This window comes from Augochlora pura, chromosome 2, assembly GCF_028453695.1.
Source record: "Augochlora pura isolate Apur16 chromosome 2, APUR_v2.2.1, whole genome shotgun sequence".
Classification (NCBI taxonomy): domain Eukaryota; kingdom Metazoa; phylum Arthropoda; class Insecta; order Hymenoptera; family Halictidae; genus Augochlora; species Augochlora pura.
Window position 1 is genome coordinate 25,388,558 of NC_135773.1, and position 21,902 is coordinate 25,410,459.

The 21,902-nt window shown below is 37.9% G+C and overlaps 3 protein-coding genes and 1 long non-coding RNA gene across 7 annotated transcripts in view; 2 read left to right on the forward strand and 2 right to left on the reverse strand.

Moving 5' to 3' along the window:
- The window catches only part of LOC144474669 (trace amine-associated receptor 8c), a 60,944-nt gene extending 43,041 nt beyond the window's left edge, over positions 1-17,903 (reverse strand). The window contains exon 1 of the mRNA XM_078189792.1: positions 17,803-17,903. The gene's annotated coding sequence lies outside the window, so the exon portion shown is untranslated. The remainder of the gene's footprint in view (positions 1-17,802) is intronic.
- On the forward strand, positions 6,889-10,652 carry Cyce (cyclin E). The gene is made up of 4 exons (XM_078196186.1): positions 6,889-7,005; positions 7,450-7,877; positions 8,328-8,940; positions 9,020-10,652. Exons 2-4 carry the CDS (start codon positions 7,864-7,866, stop codon positions 9,764-9,766), a joined length of 1,374 nt encoding a protein of 457 aa, XP_078052312.1. The 5' UTR covers positions 6,889-7,005; positions 7,450-7,863; the 3' UTR covers positions 9,767-10,652.
- On the forward strand, positions 11,123-21,848 carry Tacc (transforming acidic coiled-coil protein). 3 transcript variants are annotated; one of them, XM_078189755.1, is made up of 6 exons: positions 11,123-11,272; positions 18,682-20,278; positions 20,434-20,741; positions 20,870-21,099; positions 21,167-21,445; positions 21,516-21,848. In XM_078189755.1, the coding sequence occupies exons 1-6, from the start codon at positions 11,159-11,161 to the stop codon at positions 21,709-21,711; spliced, it is 2,724 nt and encodes a 907-aa protein (XP_078045881.1). In that variant the 5' UTR covers positions 11,123-11,158; the 3' UTR covers positions 21,712-21,848. The 3 variants fall into 3 exon arrangements, with proteins under 3 accessions (XP_078045881.1, XP_078045872.1, XP_078045889.1); XM_078189746.1 differs by lacking the exon at positions 11,123-11,272 and adding an exon at positions 16,703-16,914; XM_078189763.1 differs by lacking the exon at positions 11,123-11,272 and adding an exon at positions 17,929-18,219.
- Positions 13,565-15,650, reverse strand: LOC144474675 (uncharacterized). 2 transcript variants are annotated; one of them, XR_013494769.1, is made up of 3 exons: positions 15,497-15,650; positions 14,845-15,133; positions 13,565-14,215 (listed from the first exon to the last, which is right to left on the reverse strand). It is a non-coding gene; the product is annotated as an uncharacterized LOC144474675 (long non-coding RNA). The 2 variants fall into 2 exon arrangements; XR_013494767.1 differs by lacking the exon at positions 13,565-14,215 and having other exon boundaries at positions 14,567-15,133.
- Positions 21,849-21,902: the final 54 nt, after the last annotated feature.

Below are 21,902 nucleotides of genomic sequence, written 5' to 3' on the forward strand. Positions count from 1 at the left end.
CTTGTTTACGGTCTTGTCACCCATAAATATCAGGAAACAATTGCGTTGTGTGCGGTAATTGCTCTGTAAATTATTTATCTAAGCAGGCTTGGGAATACAAAGGGCATTCATCCCCCTCCTCCGAAACCCCATAGGGCGGATATTAATATGCTCTTGTGCATTTCAACGGTTCGGCTGGTTTACCGGCACGACCAATCTATATTATAGATAAGAATTAGCAATTAGCAAGGGTATTGAACTCGGGACAAAAACATTAGTATAGAGTCCATCGTGAGTTACTACATAAACATTTATTTCGATTGCTTTTGTATCCGTCGCGTATGAAAGTATCATTTTCATCGATTGTTTGTAAAAGTCTTCATTTATGGTACTTTTTCGATACATGCAATGCAAAGTCATATAAAAATTGCTGTGAATGGATTGGTTCGGAAAATTCTTTCTCTACTGCTTGCCAACATCCATTTCGTGACACTCTACGTTTTTTTTTTGATCAGCAGCTTTCTGCACATTTATACCGTTTTTCGAGAGACAGGAACTAATGCACGCTATTGGTCATAATGGCTATTCACCCTACTACAATCGCTCAAGGCTGATGACACGTAGGTACACGGATTGGGATGGACAGCTGTTCTATCTGTCATAAGGAAGGAGCCGTAACAGCTAGATTTCTTCTATCCAGAAGAATTTCGCATAAAACGTGCGACATTGTTAGAAATGAAAAGGAATCGTATAAGGACGTAAGTTATCGTCACGCGAATTAATATTTTTATATATCATTTTACAAGAGCTAAAATCATAAGTTATTATTTATTACAATTTTGTATAATTTATTGTAAATGCCAGAATTGTTATTTATTCCACGATACAACGTCGACATTTGCACTAACAAGTTCAGGCAGAAGTTAGCCGAGTGCACCTGTACTTGACCAAATTTCAAACTCAATTTTCTGATAAATAGAGCCTCAACCGAAAAATGTTATTCCGTTCGTTTGCCTATTTTTTCCACGGTGGAACGCGCCATGATCGCTTGTACCACCTCTCTTAATCCATTCTGTATCATTTTAACTTAACAAATAAATTAAGTTTCGCGTTGTAATTTGGAATTCTACAAAAGTTAGACAAGCTCCGACTCGTTAAATAGGAAGTTATTTCCACAACGTTAAACTAAAAGAGCGTTTATGCTCGGAGGAAAGTAAAAACTTGTTTATAGCTTTCCATTGGGGAAAGTAGTTAAGTATACGTCGCATTTATGTTTACGATACCTCATCGTTCGTTTTTAGATCGTCTGAAGTGTTTTAATATAAAAGCGGGAAGGGAAGTCTCCCCCGTGTTTTGTGTAATGTTTCTGGTCATAAATAATTACATTCGCGTTCGGTTTAGTTCAACTTAGACCAGCGTATTGCATTGTGCAGTTAATACTGTATCGTGCGAGGTAAAAAAAAAAATACCTTCGGGAGATTATTCCATCGCTGTTCTATTTTATAACTTGGTTCATTTACGTTCGAGCCAAGAATATTTAATTTCTATTTAAATATAATACAAGAGCATTTAATTTTTATGGAGAGAATTCGAAGTTGACATGAAAGCTTAATATAACGTCTTCATGAAATAAATTTATCGAATCTTATCCCGTTTTTAAATTAATACGGCATAAACTAGTTTAATATTGTCTTCATTGCATACGATTACTGTGTATATAAAAATAAATTTATCTTTCAGAGAAAATTATGGTACACCTTTATACTTAACACTAATTATATTACATACTTTCCTCTTTAATTCATGTTTGCTTAGTTATACAACTATACAAGTGCATTTTCGACTTTTACGATCATCTAATAACAATTACCCAACACTTTACATTAATATTTTATTAAATACATTCGTCAGTTAATTCCGAAATTAATATTTTGACATTGTTTTCAAGTGATTTCATTGCAACTATATAACTATACCAAGTAATAAAAATGCTGCTAAGTAACGCCAATTGCAATAAACGTGCAGAGAACAATTAAACTATAATATCGCGTTGCCATCTCTTATTTCTTCTTAATAACAAAACCAGTACATTAATACATGATTTAATAAATCATTTCTTTTTTTAAAAAAAAACCTGATCAACGAATTATCATAATCGGTGAATACACTGCTATTATGCAATAGAGATCGTTAAAGATCGAGGCACGTCGAGAGTCCCGGTAACTACGAAAACATAAATATCGGCCAGAACAATGATTGCATACCTGTATCTACAGTACGGTGTTCTCGTGCACCGCCAGTAATATTAGCAGTTCCACGAAGAAACACATCACTGACTCGTAACTAACTGTTCTCCGATAATATGAAAAAGTTCAGGTAAACGACGGGTCGCGCGATATTAATTCAGCATTGATTCAATATGAATGAACGGGCGCGCACACAAACACCCTCCTTCGCCGGAGCTAATCAGTCCTCGTCCTTTTCTTCCGAGCGGATTCGTTAACTGTCACTGGCCACAGCCGGGGGTATGCCGTGGGAATTATGAAACGGAGCGAATCGTTGATCGGGTGCCGCGCTCGAAACGATTCGTTTTCACTCGGCGAGAGGTACGACCGACTCGGACACATCCGTGCGCTCCGGATATCCCTAAACGAATTGGCAAGGGTAGAAACAAGAAAAAGGAGCAGAGGAGGTAAAAATCGGACGCGACAACGCGGAGGCTGACGACGCACTGACTAGCTGCTCCCGACAGTCGAACACTCGAGAGAGAGAGCATTCCCCCACTGCACTGACACGTCCCGTTGTGCCAAAACCCACCCTCCCGCGCAATCCTCCTCGATTACACTCTATACCCCTCGTCCTCGGCCTTTGCTGATCGGAACCGAGTGATCTACTTCACCCAGCGTCGAAAATCGCACAATGACATACATGCACCGCGTTTGTGCACATTAAATCGCAACCACTACTTGGCAACTTAACGCTCCATCTAACTATAGCAGTTCCAGCAATAGTTCTTTCCGAATCCACCGCTCGCGAATAACTTTGCGTTAGGCGTTGGGAAAAGTTCCTGCGGGATTCAAACGCGAGCTGTCTGTTTAACAGTGGAGTCAAGTTGTTAGATGCTAATCACTCTAATCTATTGGCGTATTAATTAATAACTCCTTCGGCACGAGTTTCGGGTGCACCCGGTACGTACCAATTTGCGAAATATTCGACAGGATTATATATTTTGAATTTATCTTTTCGCGAACACATTCTATTCCTTCTTCGCGATTAGACGCTCCACGTGCAGCATTCGTCTTAAACGAATCTCTCTTCGTTCGAGTTTATAACGTGTTGCAGAGTCATTCCTTCTTTCCGAGATCTAACGTTAGCACTTGCCTTCTAGAAAATTTTCACGGCTAACTATAATCTCGTGCATTGAGTTACGCAGTACCGAAATCTTCGATTTTATCGATTTCCAGAAAATAAATCATCCGCTGCTTTTAGTACCGCACCACTTTCGACGCGTTTCTATGCAAGAAAGCGTGACACAGAAAATGTAAGCGATAGACGCGGGAAGACAGATCCGGAATAGAAGGAGAACGCGTTAGAACTTCCAATCGGGCGTCTTCTATTTTTTTGTGCGAGTAGTAGAAACGGTACAAGGTCTTGTTTTGTCATGCAAAAAAGCTACAAGCGCGGTAACGTGCATTTTATGAGACGTCCTCCGACGAAGTCGCTTCCTTGTCGTAAATGCATTACATCGGAATACTTCAACGACATCGGAACAATTTTTGTCGTGAATTTGAGCGCGCGCGTTCACGCCATTTGAGAATAAATACAGACGGACAGTTTGAACAAACTTTTTACCTACGTTTTCATCTGTCTCGCAAATTCGAAAATACCCTTCTAATTTCAAAGTCATGAAAAATGGAAGTACGAATATGGAAACGAACTAGTGGAACATATTAAATGTGTATAACAATGGAAATAAGTCTAGCTTTCTATTAATATTAATGTTATACAGTAGATTTGTGAATTGAAATAATTTTTGAAGATAAAACGAATTTATATATATATAACATATATTTATGTTCACTGCCGAAGACTTCGCACTCCTCGGTTTATAATACTTGATCGATAATAATACCAATTGTCCGAGTTTCACTGCTAGCGAACCTATGGAGACCTAAATATAGTAAGATAAGACATCGTAACACTTTCGCGTAACAAAAGTTTTATCTGTGGAGCCGAAGTTTCATTTTTCTTCTTTTATACATCAATCTGATATTGTTATATCGATTTATCTTATCATTTTTTTTTCAAAGATATTATACAATTCCATTTGGAAAGATATTTAGGTGAACCTGTGATTTTCGTATGGAACTGTACAGTTTCTTTGAGAAATAGTAGACGATATTAGTCTATAATGTCTAAACAAAATATTGCAATCATCTGTTTAAAAGATTACAAACGGTGCTAGTTTTAAGTGTATTCCTTTAATTGAAACTTTACTTTGAACAAGCAACACACGCCAATTCACATTTCAATCATTATTAGTTATATTTGATAACAATTTGCACAATAAATAACCAAGAAAACATCTATCAGTTCAGCTCGTAAGATAAATTAGTATAGCTCTTCAATGGTTCAAGTAGTCCGAATAATTCATAACATAAATTTGTTAATGAATGTGATTTTTAATGCGATGAAGTTATCTATCAAAGCCTCCATACAATTTTCTGTGCAATGGAGCGATGCCGTGCTCCTACGTCTACAGGATGTTCAGCAACAGGTGGAAAGAAATTTAAAAAGTGATTCGTCATGACATTATATGACGAAAATCAAGGGTAGGAATTGGAGTTTATGATTTCGTTTACAAGTTACTATCCACAGAGAACTCCTAATCGAGCGCATGAGTCAGCTCTTTGCATTTGACTCTTGTTTAATACATTGATGAACGTTTTTAATAAAAGTGTTAAATTATTCGTAATGAAATATGTGTGCTCTATATGTTTTCCTATACTAGAGTTCTATTATGATATAGTGATATAGATCCGATACGTTGAATTACTAGAAACATTCTAAGATCAAAAATGTCAATGCAGATTGTCTAACCCTTAAGATATTTAATTTTAATGTTTCTATAGTCTGTTGCTACATGACGTCATCATCTGCTTTTTGACGCAAGTTACACTATCAAGAATATTATGGCAGATAACATTACTAAGTATCTTTTCAGGGTATTGGAAATATCAGTTGCGATAAATCGATTTTTATATGTCACTAACAGTGTAGTAATCTTTTATCATGTAGTAATATTTATATAGTAATACACGTGATGTAATTGACATGTGGCATAATATAATTATTATAAACATAGTATAATTAAAGTTTCTGCATTATTCTAGATTTGAAGTAAGAGAATGATTTTAATATTAGACAAGTTAAAAATTTTAAATCTATGGGAAAATAGAGGATGCCATTTTGAAAAAAGTATATGTAGAAATCGAATGATAGTGTGATATTCTCTTCGAATATTATGTAACAATAATCTTTTTACAATTTGTATTTGTTATTTATTATTATATATTACCCTACATTCTGAAAGTAAAAGAATTATGAACATGAAACTATGCACAAGATACATTAAAAACATAATCAATTTTTTTGTAGAGGTTAAAGATCTTTCAATCGTGCTTTGAACATTTCTTGAATCTTCATTTTACAAATCGTTAATTATTTTCTAAATGTTTCGATGAGAAGGAAAAATACTCTCCGTCATTAACAATTCTCAAAAATGTTAACGAACATCGATAAGAAGTTTAAATTACTTATATATCGGTAACGAGGAACGCGACACGTAAATGGTAATAAGGTTTCTGAAGCTCCATTTTTGTCCAAATAATACATTGGGTGTCAAGTCTACTCTTATGCCTTGTCTATGGCGAAACGTAACTATACTATCTATGAATCTCAAATCTGTGACTCGGTAGCTAGTGGCGCCAATGACGGCAGAATGCTGAAGCTGTTAGCACATACACAATACAGACAGTTGTCTTATGATAACATTTACTTTTTTTAACTTTTATCGACACATATTAATATAAAGAAAATTATGCTTAAATATTAAAAGGAAGAAGATCATGATGCTATCATATATTTATATGTAAAATGTAGATCATCTCGAAACGAATGAACCTGAAATCTGTATAACAATGATCTACATGAAAAAGTCAATCGAAAATGTAACATAACGTTTAAATTAAATTTTTCTCACATTTGAAAAAATCAAATTGGAATTTTGATTAATTTGATTAGAATAATGTCAGAAATCCGTATATTATTTTATTATTATTGTTATAAGTACGAATGCACTTGAAAGAGACATATTTATATAACGATTTGTTTAGAAATTATGTTTTTCGGATCTATTTATTTTAAGGATGTTTAATCTTGTAATGTTGCAAATTACTAACTGTACACAATTTTCATTATTTAATCTATCTAGAATGCGAATCTAGGAATTACATTTTTTTGTTATCTATTGTTTAATACTTTATGCACACTAATCGTCTCTATCGTTTCATTTTTCGAGAACCTGAGTTCTGGAAAAGACGGACTATATTTCAGAAACATGTTCTACAATTTATAAGATTACAATATATACATAGAGCTGTATACGTGGTAAGCTCTATACGTGGCAAAGGTAATCGTTTTGTTTCTCATGACTTACGGATCGCGCCCAACAATTTACGCGCGCACATTTCCCGCGTGGTTCAGGCATAAGTGCATGCGTGCATTCAACCTGGAGGTTGTGTGCGTTGCCCGAGAATCAGCTGAGCGCCAGCTGTGCTCCTCGTAACAACCAATAGGAAACACGCATGCGATTACACAGCAGCGCCACGGATATACGGCCGGTGTTCACTTAGTTTGGCGTTCCCGCGAAAGTAATTCACAAGCGGCAGTTCGTGATTGAAAAGCATTATTTTGTGCATAAATACGACTATCGACAGCATAAAATAACAAATTCAAGTGAGAAGTGTACGGTACATATAAATATAATATATTTTCCGTGAATTTTGTATGAAAGGTGAAGAATAATCGAGCGGGAAGTACAGATGCGCAGTAAGCGTGGGTGCTGCAACTCCTCGGATTTTTGCACCGTTTGCACACAATATTTCATGTTCTTCTACGATTGTATCGTGTTGTAGTGATAAAATGCGTTTCTCTTGGATAATGCATAGTGGTTTACATGAATTTTTGTGATATTTTACTGCAGAAAAACCGTGCAATACGCAGGCGTGTATCACACGACGCCAACGCTTCATGGTGTTTTTGCAGTTGTTAAATTCGGTGCATGTACGCAAATATACCAATGTTTTTCTATTGGAATTAAATAATTGGACCTTGAAGAGGCTGTTCTACCAAAATTTGGAATTTTTTTTACTATTTGAGGTTATGGTACAAGTATAGAGGGCGTGACAGTGGCAGATTGCTAGCAGGGGTTGGTCATCGTTTCGCGCGCTGGTCTCCCGCGCTTCGACTTCCACGTCCCTTATTTTTCTCAAGATTTACCGTTCTGTGATATTCTGAGGCTGAAATTAACATCAAAAAAGATTCCGAACATTTTTCGCGCCGCACAATCAATCGGTAATAAGAAGTTATAATATAAAATATTGAATCAAACGTAGCCAAGTATACGTGCATTATGGCGATCGAGTGCGTGTAAGCTTCGCGCGCTCTTTTACTTTTCGCCGTTTTCTTTGGGAAAATTCACGAGCATACGCTGTGCAAACCGTACGGGCATTACATCGAGATATCAGTCAGTTTGTGCCTGAATTAAAAAAACCCATTCCCGTTGGAAATATTTCTTGAACACGTCGACAATTCTGCGACAAGATGCCACAGACGAGGTGAGTGAAAGACTTTCCATTTGGAGTTTATATTTCATTGTATTTACTTAATACTTCGACGGAAACTCTGTCAAGATTTCGAAAATAGTCTTCACTCCGTGTGAATAATTTATCACGCTTCAAAATTGGAAAAAAAATATGTAAATGTGCTTGTATAACCTTCATTGAGTACTTGCTTCTTGAACACTCTATTAATATTTTTGGAGTAGCATAACACGATTTTTTTTTTATTGCTTTATAAGACCTTTGCAAGGACAAGAGTATTGGATAAAGTATACATGCGATGCATGTGAGTTGAAATGAAAAATTATGCGTAATATCACACATACCTTTTACCTGTAATCTATGAATGTTTCGATCAATCCTATTCCGATATTTTACTTTTAACGCTTACTCAAAGCTGATAGTTTCATAGGACAATGTAGACAATGATTCGTTTGGTGTATTTAGTTTACAGGAAAAAAAATCACAAACTTATTTACAAAGTGGCAAAGTAGCAACACAATCTTTAAAACGTAAAAGACGCACAACAGAGATTTCTGAAGATTCAGAAAATGTATATCCTCCCAGTAAAATACCAGCATTATCGAATGTATCATATACAGAATCTTGTCATTCAGTACATTCATTAGAAAATACATGTACACCTCATCAAGTATCTCCATTAAAAGAACAACAAGAAGCAGCCACATGGTCTGAGTTACGAAATGCAACTTGCTTTTTAACACCATCGTCATCCAATAATGTGACAAATAGACCTAGCCCTTTGCCTTCATTTCCATGGGCTGATGGCTCTCAAGTTTGGTCTCTCATGTGTTCGGGAGACCAAAAAACAATTACACAGAGGAACCCACAGATGTTCCAAAGGCATCCAACATTACAACCACGTATGAGGGCAATCCTGTTGGACTGGTTAATTGAAGTTTGCGAAGTGTACAAACTACATAGAGAAACTTATTATCTTGCAATGGATTACCTAGACAGATATCTGTCCACTCATCAAAATGTACCTAAAAATCAATTGCAATTAATAGGAATCACATGTCTGTTCATAGCTGCGAAGGTTTGTGTTTGTTTCATTCCTTCTTTTAATTCTTTTTCAATTGACAATCGGATTATTGATATGTATCATTATTTTACAGGTTGAAGAAATATATCCACCCAAAATAGCAGAGTTTGCATATGTCACAGATGGAGCATGTACGGAAGAAGAAATCTTAGGAAAAGAATTGATAATATTGAAAGGTCTTGGGTGGAATTTATCTCCAATCACAGCACCTGGTTGGCTGAATATTTATATGCAAATCGAGTCTGGTGACTGGTCAAGACCAAGTGCTTTTATTTACCCTCAATATGGAGGTCTACAGTATTCCCAAGCCGCACAATTATTGGACCTAGCTACGTTAGATGAAGGAAGTTTAAAGTTCCCATATAGTCATATAGCAGCAGCAGCCATGTATCATACTCAAGGAAGAGAATGTGCTTTAAGGGTATCACGCATTTCATGGGAGCAACTTGCACCCTGTGCCAAATGGCTTACTCCATTTGCAGTAACAGCAGCAGAAGAAGGTTCTCAGCTGCTTCTAAGGTCTGCAGTACCACCTTCAGAATCTCATTCTGGATCTGGTCTCAGGGCAACAGTGCCCAATATAGTAATGGATGAATCGCATCGTATTCAGACACATGTGGTTGACTTAAATATGTTAGAAAGGGCGCAACAGCGGTTAGCTGACGATGTTCCTTGTACAGATACAAATGAATCTGATTCCAATACAGAATCTGGGAGACAAAGCCCAAATGAAAGTGGTCTCTTAACCCCACCATCTAGTAGTCAGAAAAATTCTACAACACCGTCGCGTCCTCTACCACAGTTACATCCATATACATAATTAAATATGTGCACACTTCATAGTTAAAGATATGAAGTGTATCGTTTACTAATTGTTGGTGAATAATTTTAACTAGGCACTGTAGTGTATATGTCTACTACGAGATATCATTTCATTGCTTTGAATAATACAGCCAATGTGTAAACGTGCATAGACGCTACTAAAATATGGGATCGCATTAGTGCATGATGTTTACAGTATACACTGTTTATTATCGAAAATAATACGGTGCTTCCCATTTCAGACCATTGTTTTTTGCAGTGGTACTTCTATCCGTTATAGTAAGACTTACAGTACAAGGTGTTAACCATTTTCTATAGTGTTTCAAAATGGCACAGAATTAATTTAATATTACTTATTTTATTATAGACATTTAAAAAAAAAAGTGCCTTATGTGAAGGAATGTAAATTTACATGGAAGCCTGTGGTTAATTTCTGTGATTATATCCCCGCAGTGAAATATAATGCATTACATAGATATGTTAGGATGAATTAACGGTTACAATTACTGTCAGAAATTTAGATTAGAATCTGCAGAAGTGTCCTTAAAGCAACCGTTTTGATTAGCATCAAGATAAATGAGATCATTGTGAATAGTATTCTTTTATATAATTCGCTTTATTTTAACGCATCGTATTGTAACGATACGTTATCGAGCCGGGTGAATGTATTTTTATGTATATGTACATTGTGAGGTACTAATAATAAATCAATGAAAAAAGAAAAATAGCGACGAGGGTGTGATGGAATGAATGCATGAGCGAAGAATAAGACTACTTACTTATGAAACGAGAAACTTCGTGATCAATTTATACTGTCCTGTATTGAATGACACGACAGTTTAGTACACCTTTGTATAAAAAAATTTGACAATAAACATTTGTAAATCTTACATTGAAATTGGTGTTTTATCCCTTTTGAAATCTATACAAATTCTGTACCATTATACTAAGCGTTATAAAAACGTGGGATTCGTAATGATACGATCACAAAATTTCGAAGCAAAAACTTACGCGCCGCGCGGTGAACTATCGATATTCAGTATCGATATCATGAACCGCGAAAACAGCACAGCAGCGCTGTGGAGATTCAACTAACTATGTAAGGTGCGCTGCGATTGGTTGCTCTGTTCGCATTCAAGTTGTCAAACGGAGGGCAGCCGTTAAGAAAGCGGTTGTGGCGTTGTGGGCTAAACATCGTAACGCTGGCGACTTTGTTCACAACGCCGCGAAGCAGAGCACGCAGTACAGGTTTCAAGTGTTTCTTAATTACGATACGAAATTCGCGATTCAAAGTGATCCTTTGGATGTTCAAGATCATCAGCAGTGTAACAACAAATACATTTGATGAACATAACAAGAAGTTTTTGAATATTTGTGCGATATCATCGAGATGTCAAGCCCTAGGAGTATTGGTAGTTCGGTTCGTGAAGGTACCCGGGTTGTGCTTCGCGAAATTACTGCATCTCTCCACAATTCGCCGCCGACGCCATCATCTTGTTACGAGGTATTTATTATTATCTTTCCTGTTATATTTGATAATTCGTTCCTATCGCACACGTGACCATAAAGCGACCGTTTGCAAGTTCGACGCTCTCATCCTTTTTTCCTTTTTGTTCTGACCTTTCCCCTTGTCTTTATTGCCAACACTCGCCAACAGCCGGAGAACCCCTATAAATAAACTCTGAATCTCCAGGAGCACCTTGAAACGAAAATAAGTTTCGCTTCTCGCGCGGTAGCATTTGTTTGACATCCGAAAAAGAACGCATGCTCACCAAAAATTCATAAAATTATTGTGCATCTAACGAGCTCTGATAAAGATTCATAAGTTGTCATATTTTAATAGGATATCAAACGAAAAAGGGTATCAAAAAGCTGTTTCTTAATATCACAAATAATATAATAAATTTGCAGTTTACTTTGACATTAACCAGGTTAAACTTCCAACTACAAATGCCTACGTATAATCCGGCGTGGCGGTAGAGTTTGAACGTTGGTAAATCTAACAATAATCATTATTAACGAAGAATGGCCGTTCTACCATTGGCTCCAAGAAGTCAGGTAATCCAAGGAAAGACAATTCCAAGTAACTCACTAATGTGAGGATATGCATATTCTCAGCTCGTATCGAATTGAAACATTACGTTCGAACAGCCAGAAATGAAACCCATGATATTGGTTATTTATTAAGAACACATGTACTCGACTGACATTTAAATGAAACTTCACGAAAACGAAGCCTCCCACACAATTTCATTATTCTTGATTTCGGTGTTATTTTCAACCCTAGGATCTATCTAATTCAATTTGTGTCATGAATTATGGAACACCCTGTATAGTTAATAAAGGTAGTAACATGAGGCCATAGACCTCTTGCGACATATTTGCGAAAAAATGTTCGCGTTTTTCACGCACAAGGCAAAACCTGGTTTACCCCTTGAACCGGTTCTACTCACTGCCGGGAAAAAGTCGTTGCATTCCCGTTTACGTTTACGGAAGAGATAAAGACACATCGATTGAGAAATAAGACTGTCTTCACCATTAACGTTTCTCTTGATAATAATGTTGCTGATTTATTTTTTAGCATGTACTGAAAACGGACTGTAATTAGTATACACTAAATATGTGTAGATTAGAAATTCAATCTAATTTGTCAAATGTCACAGCAAAAACTAATGATCGCTAAAAAAAGAAAAAAAATGAAACCCTAAACGTTCAATTTTGTCTATATCGCAAAAGTTTAACGTAGCATACAGAAAGTTAGATCGCGCACGAATTACGTTTAACGTTCAACTATCTCCACTAGAGAGAAAGTGTTGTTGATTAATGAGGATAGTATAGAAAATATTTGGAATTCTCATTGCGTCTGATACATATACTGACCACTAGTAAGATTATCTTACAATATTTAACTTCACGATATTAACGTTTTTATACTTTCATTTACGTATTTTATATCAAAATATTAATATTAATTTCTCCTGTAAATCAAGATTTATTTAATAGTATCAAATTATAATTTCGTTCTAAAACTCTTTTTGTTTTATTCGTAAAGTTTATAAAAAATGTTTTCAAGAAGTGATTTACGGTAGATGTCTGATTCGTTTCAAAGATTGCTTATACGTGTTTCATCTTCTCTAACGTTGCCTAAAACTAAGGCTAATGAGAGAAAGCGATGTTTAGATTTGTATTCAGTGCACGAAACACTACAGAGGACGCCTATTAATTATGTGTGCACAAATTATATGCTGGATATTGTAATTATACAGAATCGCAAATTACAATCTTTTGTACTATTAGTTAAGAATCGGTTTACCGATCGTGTCATGAGATGACATGATTAACGAGTGCCAATGAATTGCTGTAGATAGCGCCACATTGTTCGTAAAAGGTCTTCTGTTTGTTTCAAATCGTGTCTCATTGCATTTACTCCATAGCTGGTGGTTTCTCTAGCCTAATGAAAGAATATCCATCCAAGAAAGAGTTTTTCAAATTGAAAAACCTTTATCATAATTTAGATTCGAATTTATCATTTCTTTACTAAGAAGAGGGGCGTGGATAAATAACAAGATATTACACATAAAATTACTTTAATCTTATACATTCTAATTAGGTGGTCTTCCATATTTGAGAATTTTCTTCTACTTGCAAATATTCCATGAATGGAATAAATTTTCATTACGAATATGACTTCGATATCTTCAAACTACATTCATGGAATACAATTTATCTACGCATGCGTAGTAGATATTACATCTTCAGAAACGTCAGAGTTTCGCCTCTAATCAACTACTCCGTGTTTGTGGCGTAATGCCCGTGCGGCGTGTGCGCGCTTCGACGTTCGAACAGCGGTGTTAAAGAAGCTAGAGGAAAAGCGTATATTAGAACGGGTATAATCGTGGCACTACGGTGGCAATGACTCTCCCGTGGCCGGCGATCTTTCTTTCCGAGACACAAGCTTGCGCCACGTTAGACCGCGAAATCGTCTTGTGGAAAGGTGAGCCGTGACGCTGCAGCGTTTTCCTGAGTGTGCTGTATGTTATACCACGGGTCCCACGCACACGCCTTTAAACGCATGTACGTGCACCACGTTCCGTGATCGCTCGCGCGCGTGCCAACCAGTGGTAGTGGTGGATGTCTAGAGTATCGACTGGAGAATGCTCTGCGCTAATATTAGAAATTTCGAGAGGAGAGACATAATCTTCCGTTGATCGTCAGGTTCGGTGAGTGGCTGACTCCTCCGACGGAATTCGTCGCGGTGCGGCCAAGCGGGCCGCCAACCGCATTTCCTTCATCGATTCGCTCCTCTCTTTTTCTCAACCGTTGTCGTTATCGATTTCGAACAACTGGAATTCGATTCACGACATCCGTACGTAATTTTCTTTCTGTCCTTCTCGCAAGTTCAAACGAGCCGAATATTGTGATGGTTCTTGATCACTCGCCAGTCCTCCTGTACGCAATACATTGTTTTAGGTGAACATCGATAAAATTGTTGCGAGAAAGCGGTTCGTCGCATGCAGGGCCGTAAGTAAGGGGTCCACGGGTTTTGTTGACCAAGTTTCGATTTGATTTCCCAACATGTTCCGTATCTACCGGAAGTGTCCTCAACTAAAGGCTAGTGACCAAACAGAATCACTGGTAAAACGTGACCCCTTGACATGCGTTGAATAATTCAGAAGAACATTCATTTTCGATAACATAAATCGATTCAAGCAAAGTTCATATTATTCTTAAAACAGTGATTCTGTTTGTTACAGCTGATTCTGGAATTACCGTTTTTTCTCAGATAGAAAGAGAAAGATCGACACACCCTTTTTGAGAAGTGTCAGCCTCTTTCTCTCTCTCACACACACACTCTTGCTCTCTCTCTCGCTCGCTCGCTCGCTCGCTCTTTTCTCCTTCTTTCCTCTGTGTCATCACAACCAGATGGGAATGACTCATGCTGATGGTGTGTGTGTGTGTGTTGCGGTCTCTCTACGACGATGTCAAGAACGCGCCGAATAAGGAGCTCGCGAGCTTCTCGAGTTTCAAAGGGAATCGCTACCGATCGCGTCGAGTCGGTGCGATCGGCGGACTTACCCGCGCCTCGCGGTCAGCGTGCTCGACCGTGTACGCGCTCGCTTTACGCCGTAGATTAGCAAGTAAAAGCGTTCAGTGTACACGTCACGGTGCGTGGCTGTGTCCTTATAATTTCAAGTCGTCATATCGGCACGGTGCAACCTGTTTCGTAGCACAGGAATTTTCTCAGCGATAAATAGCTTTTGGCCCACATTCTGTGCGTGCTTCTACATCGCCTTCGATCGATTGCCCGCGGTCGGCGATCGAACTTCCCTGCGACGCATTCGTCAATCGTTGGATAGTGGCATTGCTGACGAACAACAGACGGAGAAGATTATTAGAAGCCGATCTATTTCGCTATATTGTATGTTGACATCTCGTATCAGATTTTAATAACTTCATTCTTTGGTGATAATGCTAACAAATAACTCATTCAGGTCTTCTTCAAGATAATTCAATTGTTTCAATAGTATTGTTATCAAGATCCGTGAAACTATCATTTTTCACCTACGGATTCGTTATTTTAGGTTGAAAACTTATAAAATCTTACCAAAATACGTGGTTATCAGTAACCAAATATTTGAAAGTTCTTTAATATGGAGAGTGGAAGTGATTTAGTGTAATTGAATTGAACATACAAACTTATATCGAACATATGTTTATACGAACTTACCTTCATGTTTTAGCGTACCGATTCCACCTCTGAAGCTACGTTCATATGTTTTGACATATCCCGTATTTAGAATAAAATCATTTCTGGAACAAGTTTCTCAAAAATTTGTGTAATATTATACACGTTTGTCCGAACATAAAATTGTGCAACATCATCGTACGATAAATCGTAATACGTACAGATTACTTCGCTTGACGTTTATTCCGACTTATACCGGCCAGAACAAGTGATAATCAATTGGAATTTGCGGATCTCAACTGTTATTTCATTTTTATAAATGCGCTAATGTATTGTATCCTCATTGGACTGTTCTTTACCAGATTTATTGCAGTAACTAATTTGTTGCATGCACACCTGACTCTCCTTGACTGTTACTCTGTTATATCATTTGCAATAGCCGCGATCGCGTCTAGATTGACCTCAACCACGTACTAGCAAAATATTCTAACGAGCTATACGATTGATGTTCGTGCTGTAGTCTTCAAATGTTATTTACACACTCGTTTGTTTCGCATTGACTTATATAACGCAACAGCAGCGAACAAACCAATATGATCGATTTCCAACCTTCTTCGTAGTGCAGCATGTTATTTAAATGTATCGACTACCTTGTCAAAAGTAAAGTTTCATAGGTGAAGGTATGAAGTGTTTTTCTATGCTACATATAGATAAAACTTTCATACCCCTTAAATTTACAAAAATCACAAGACTTTTCTATAAAAAGTAATAATAATATATTTTTTTAAATAAATGCATTATTTCTATACATAGTAAAGCGATAAAAAATTAAGTGAGCTCTTATCTTTTAGTTTCGCTTTGCGTTGCTATCGTTATCGATTTTGAACGAAGTAATTACTCAGGTATCATTGTAATGCGATACTGAGACTATAACTTGCTAATGAAATCAGAGTTGCTTCGTAATTATCATCGTTGATATTGATTGTAAGCCGACGGCATCACGAAAAAATGATAGTCGTATAATATAAGGGTTCGCGCGATAGACTATCATCTCTGAGTAGTCGCTTCGATAATAGCAGAATAGTTAAATCCTACGTCGATAACATCGCCGGTGTCGGTGAACTCTAGATACGTCGGGTATTTTTAATTTCTTGGGAAACAGCGGACAGGAAGACGGGGAAAGAAACTGGAGTAAACGTTCGTTGGCTTTAAAATCGAGCGAAAGAGAAAATACACACACACACACACACACATGGGAAAAGGGGTGAATGGCTGACGAAAGACGTCTCGTGCCGTCGAAAATAAGCGTGTCGGGGGTGAGGGTAACAAGGTGGGGAACTAAGAAAACGGGCTACGTGGGGTTCCATGGACTCGCGCGTAAATATGGCCTCGAAATCTGCCAGCAGTGGCAGCCGAAAGTGGAGGTCCTTTGGGAAGTCATGGGGAATCTCATCCACAAGGTAATGTCACGGCAAACTCGCGTTCCATCGCTTCGTTTTCCATTTGCACTAATCTAGTGTCGGGTACCACACGATTGATAATACCTAGGCTTACTCGATAACTTCGGCTAACCACTTATTGATATGACTCTCGATGCTCTTATTGATATTAGACATTGAAGCATTTGCAGAGTACGCTAGAGGATGCTTTGTTTTTTTAAGTTATTTTTATTAAGAAATTACAAATTGACGAGTCAAATTGAATCAAACAGCGTAGACGGGTTGCAATTTTCATGCAGTATACTAAATCAGCGTTCGCCCGTTTAGACTTTGAAATGAATCGTATTGCGGTACACATTAAAACCGCGAATGTCGGGATGATACACTTCTTAACAAAACCAACGGCACTGTGATTCTAGACCATACCATCGTATAGCTCTTTAAAAACTGGGCTAGTTGAATCATAGGTCATCCGTTTCTAAACTGGCCACAACAAGATAAAATTCAGCTAGAAGTTTCTTTAAAACAATGATTTCCGAACTTTTTAGATCCATTATTTAGATCTATAAGAGGAATATTTTCGCAATACGAATCGGGAAGATTTTCTTAAGGTTACGGACCACAGTTTAGTAATGCTGTTCTCAAATATGACGGAACATTATTCGTTCGTACCAGGCGGCGCTAACAGCTCGATGAAAACCGAGAATGGAGCGAGACGACGTATCGCGTAAAAAGCAGAGACAACGTCTATCTTTACAAACACAATTGCGGGTACATTGGCTCGAGACATCGATACGATCTGATTCGTTTCCTCTAGGGTTACAGTGACCGATTGGCAACAATTAAATGCAACGGTGTCTTGGAAATGAATCGTTATCTTTGTCCGTGGGAGTATCTCTTCTGACTTACCTTGTAACTTCTAACCGATCGCCGGTTGATCGTTGCGCAGGAATGGGGAACTAACGTTGGGACCGGGAGCTAGCTTTTTATCGCAAACACGCCAACCGCGCCGGCAGTTCTGTTCATAACTGTTCTTGGCATGGGTACGCGGTCGCGAGAGTAGCGCGGGATTCAGCAAAACAAAATCCTTCTCTCTCCGCCCCTATATTTTATAATTAGTCGCAGCGGGTAGAAGAAGTTGCGCAATTCCTGAAAGAAATTCGCGAGCGCCCGCTTAGGCGTCAGCTGATCTAGCTCAGTGAACGGTGAACTAGCTGCGAAATACACGCGCATAGAATTCACGCTGTCGCAGAAAATATGGAATACATCAATAAACTGCTGCAACGTGCTGCTGCGATCCCGCCAAGGACTTCGCCCACGCCACCGGTATTTTGCGTTGGACTCGGAATCGTGTCCGCTCTAAAGTAGTATGATTCGTACGGAAGAATGTCTGGGATTTGTAGAGGCGTGCTGTGTTGTGCGATTGCTGCGGATTTGTAGAGGCGTGCTATGTTGTGCGATTGCTGTTCGAATGATTAGGTACTAATGCGGTGTTGGAGCGATCGATCTACTGCAGACTTAGCGGAAGCGTCCTTCAAATGTTCCACTCCGCTACTGTACTTCGCGTAGTCCAAGAGACGATAAAAAAACACGTTTACTTCCATCAGCGACGAATCGACTTTTAAACGATAGTTTGATTTGTTATCCGTGAGTTACATTTGAAAAATATGTAACTCTTCGTTGTTAATTGCTCGAAAAACTAGCAAAGCTTTGTTAGAAACCGTGGCAAACACTTAGCGAACGATCTCTGACAAACTCTGACTATTAAGTTTCTCTTTTCTTTTCCAGAACGGCAACGTCAGTTCGCTACAGAAGACAGCAGAGCATGAGGTGAAGGTCCGATTTGCTCGGGAGTTCGCCGACGTTGGATCGATCGACTATACGGTCCCAGAGTCTTTGTCCTCATCAAGCAGTTTCCAAAGTCTCAGCAGCACAGTCAGCACCAAAAGCAGTAGCGGCATATGCCCGGACTCGGTGCACCAGATACCGGACCAGACATCGGATATCTCCTACTTGAATTCCAGTATACCAGATGTTGATGAGCTAATTCTTGGTTGCGGCAACATAAGGTTAAACTCCGAGGACGACTCGATCGATTGTAGCCAGGATCAAACGTTCGCATCCGCCACTGATGAGCCTATCGGTGATTTCATCGAAGATCTGAACAACAGCAATTCGTTGTTGACTGACTCTTGCAACGACACCCAAGAGACCAGCCTCTATTTGACACAAAATCAGACACAAGATATACAGGATCGACCCATTTTAATAATCCCTCTGTCACAGACAGAAGAACCAATCGAGAATTCGGATTCTTGTAATGGTAACGATGACGTGACCGCCAACTCACAAACCTGCAGTTTCGACAACGTCAAAGAACTTCCCCTATCGTCGCATAGCATTGTAACACAGACAGAAGAACCACTCGAGAAATCGAATTCTTGTAGTGGAAACGATGACTTGACCGCGAACTCACAATTCTGCAGCTTTGGCAACGTCGAAGAACTTCCCCAATCGCCGCATAGCACAGAAGGGTCTAATTTAAATATTACGCAGTCTTTATCACCTGGCAGAGTAAGTCCAGATGCGCCTAGAATCGAAGAACAAATTGTAGAGGATATTCAAGCAGAGATTGTAATTGAAGATAACCAAGCACAGATTGTCGTTGAGGATATCCAAGCCCAGATTGCTGTTGAGGATATCCCAGCCAAGATTGTCGTTGAGGATATCCCAGCCAAGATTGTCGTTGAGGATATCCAAGCCCAGATTGTAATTGAGGATATCCAAGCCCAGACTGAATTTCTAACTGTAAATAACGTATCATGCTCCATAACAGACTCTGTAACTTCAGTGTCTTCGTTCACAGAACATACAGAAGACTTATCGTTGCCTAGTATACCGACCCTCTCATCGTTGCAGTTAACAGATTCTTCGCGATTATGCGTAAACGAAACGCATGAAGTTAGTGATATTGAAAATCCTCCCTTACTTAGTTCGTTGTCATCTGTAGACAACAAAGCATCGGTCGAACTTACTTCGAAATTAAGTAATGCAAGTATTGATGTAAAACAAGAACTCGTGAAGACAGACGTGACCGATTTGCTAAAAGAAACAGAGGATGAAAATGAAGAGCAATCTTCTGATGATAAGTTAGATAGGACTTTAACCTTTGAGGATGCATTATTAAATCCGGAGGCATTGACAGAAGAGGAACGCTATACGGATTTCAAGCCTCAGAGACAGAGTACCACTTTAGTATTGCCTATTATAGAACAACCGAACTTCGATGAACTAAAATCGGCTGCCGAAGAAGTTTCAAATGATATTTTCAAGTCATTTGAATTTCCAGAAGAAAGTGACAATTTCGTTACCGCAACATCCGATAGTGAGTACAGTTTGTTCCTTTTTACAGAACATTTGATTTTTGTAAATGTTGTAGGGCTGCATTATTAAAAATAATGTATAAAATGTTTAGTTAATTAAATTTATCTCAAAGTTGCAATCTTAGTACATTAACTTAATGGTAACCATCGTTTGCAGTTTTCAAAGATCCAACGAGCTTCGACTTTCTGACAACTTGTGGTAATTCCAAAACCATAAATCGTCTCAGATCGGAATCGTTGTATGTAAACTTTGACCCATTGGTGGGGGACACCATCAGTATGCTGCCCCAAGGGAACACAGAACCAATCAATGAAGAAGAACAAAATGGAAAAACTGAGAGCCCACCACCAATTATTGGTACCCCGAAACGTAATCCTGCTATAGCGGCTATAGATAGGTTATTATTTTTCAGTCCTATTACTACAAATATGACGCCGAAAATGGAAGAACCTAAAGAAAAAATTGTAAGTAACCATTCTAATATATTTCCTTAACATTACTATCATAACAATAGAACCATATTTCTTTCTTTGCCAAAAAGTATAGATAAATTCTAAAAAAATTGGAAATCTGATAAAACGAATATTTGCAGGAACAACCTGTGGATGAACCAAAGCCAGACACTCCGTTCATTAACGGTGTTAATATGAGCAAGGAGTTAGAATTAGTGAGGACAACTGTACTACAATTAGAAGAGGAGTTGGAGAAACAGAAGAAGGAGCACAAGACAGAATTAGAAAGGCAGAAAAACTCTTTTCAAGAGGAGATTAATCAATTACAGGCACAAATAGCACAGGAGATAAAGAGTAAATCTCAGATAACGTAAGTTCATTACCTTAGGAATATTATACTTTGAAGATAATTAAAATAACCAAAGTATTGATACTAGGGTCGTGATCGAGGAATATGAAAAGTCGATCAGCCGATTGCTTACGGAGAAAACGAAATTACAAGAAGAATTACAAGCCACGAATGTTCATTTATCAAATACCGAGGCTGCGTTCAACGATGTTCATCAAAAGTACGAAAAAGTGAAAGCAGTCGTATCGGTATACAAAACTAATGAGGTAGTATTAAGAGAAAGTATCCAGGAAAATATGGACACCATAAAGTGTTTGCAAACGCGATACGATAACTTGAAAATTCATGCTACGTCTCAACTCGAAAAGTATGTATCCGCATAATGCGTGAAATAACATACTGGTAGTTAATATTAATTTATTTAATCAATATTTCAGGGCTAATTCTGATTTGGAGAACATAAGGAAACAACACGAAGATGAAATAGTTAAGCTCCACGCCTTGTTACGAAAAGCAGAGCTTAAAAGTAATTCATTGGCCCAACAGGTGGAGCAAAAGACTAGAGAAAATAAAGAACTGACACAAATATTGGATGAGGTGATCGCCCGAGTAGGTCACCAGAATGCGGAATAAAAATGTGAATCAATAAACATAAGTATCGCGGCTGCAGTACGCGATTAGTCGTTATTTTTTATAAAGAAATCGACATGAATGATGTATATATATTATGTTTACGTTTACGTTACAAAATTCGTTTCTGTTTCAAAGTAGCACCTTTTATTTTAATAATTATTTATACGTTGTGACATATATAAATAATATAC

What these genes read in the sequence shown, in the direction of transcription:
- Cyce (XM_078196186.1), top strand. An exon ending in GTCTGTTCATAGCTGCGAAG is followed by an intron (nt 8,941 to 9,019) that starts GTTTGTGTTTGT and finishes ATTATTTTACAG; the next exon opens with GTTGAAGAAATATATCCACC.
- Tacc (XM_078189746.1), top strand. Translation starts at nt 16,723, where the DNA reads ATGGCTGACGAAAGACGTCTCGTGCCGTCGAAAATAAGCGTGTCGGGG. An exon ending in CGTTACCGCAACATCCGATA is followed by an intron (nt 20,279 to 20,433) that starts GTGAGTACAGTT and finishes CATCGTTTGCAG; the next exon opens with TTTTCAAAGATCCAACGAGC. An exon ending in GCTACGTCTCAACTCGAAAA is followed by an intron (nt 21,446 to 21,515) that starts GTATGTATCCGC and finishes TCAATATTTCAG; the next exon opens with GGCTAATTCTGATTTGGAGA.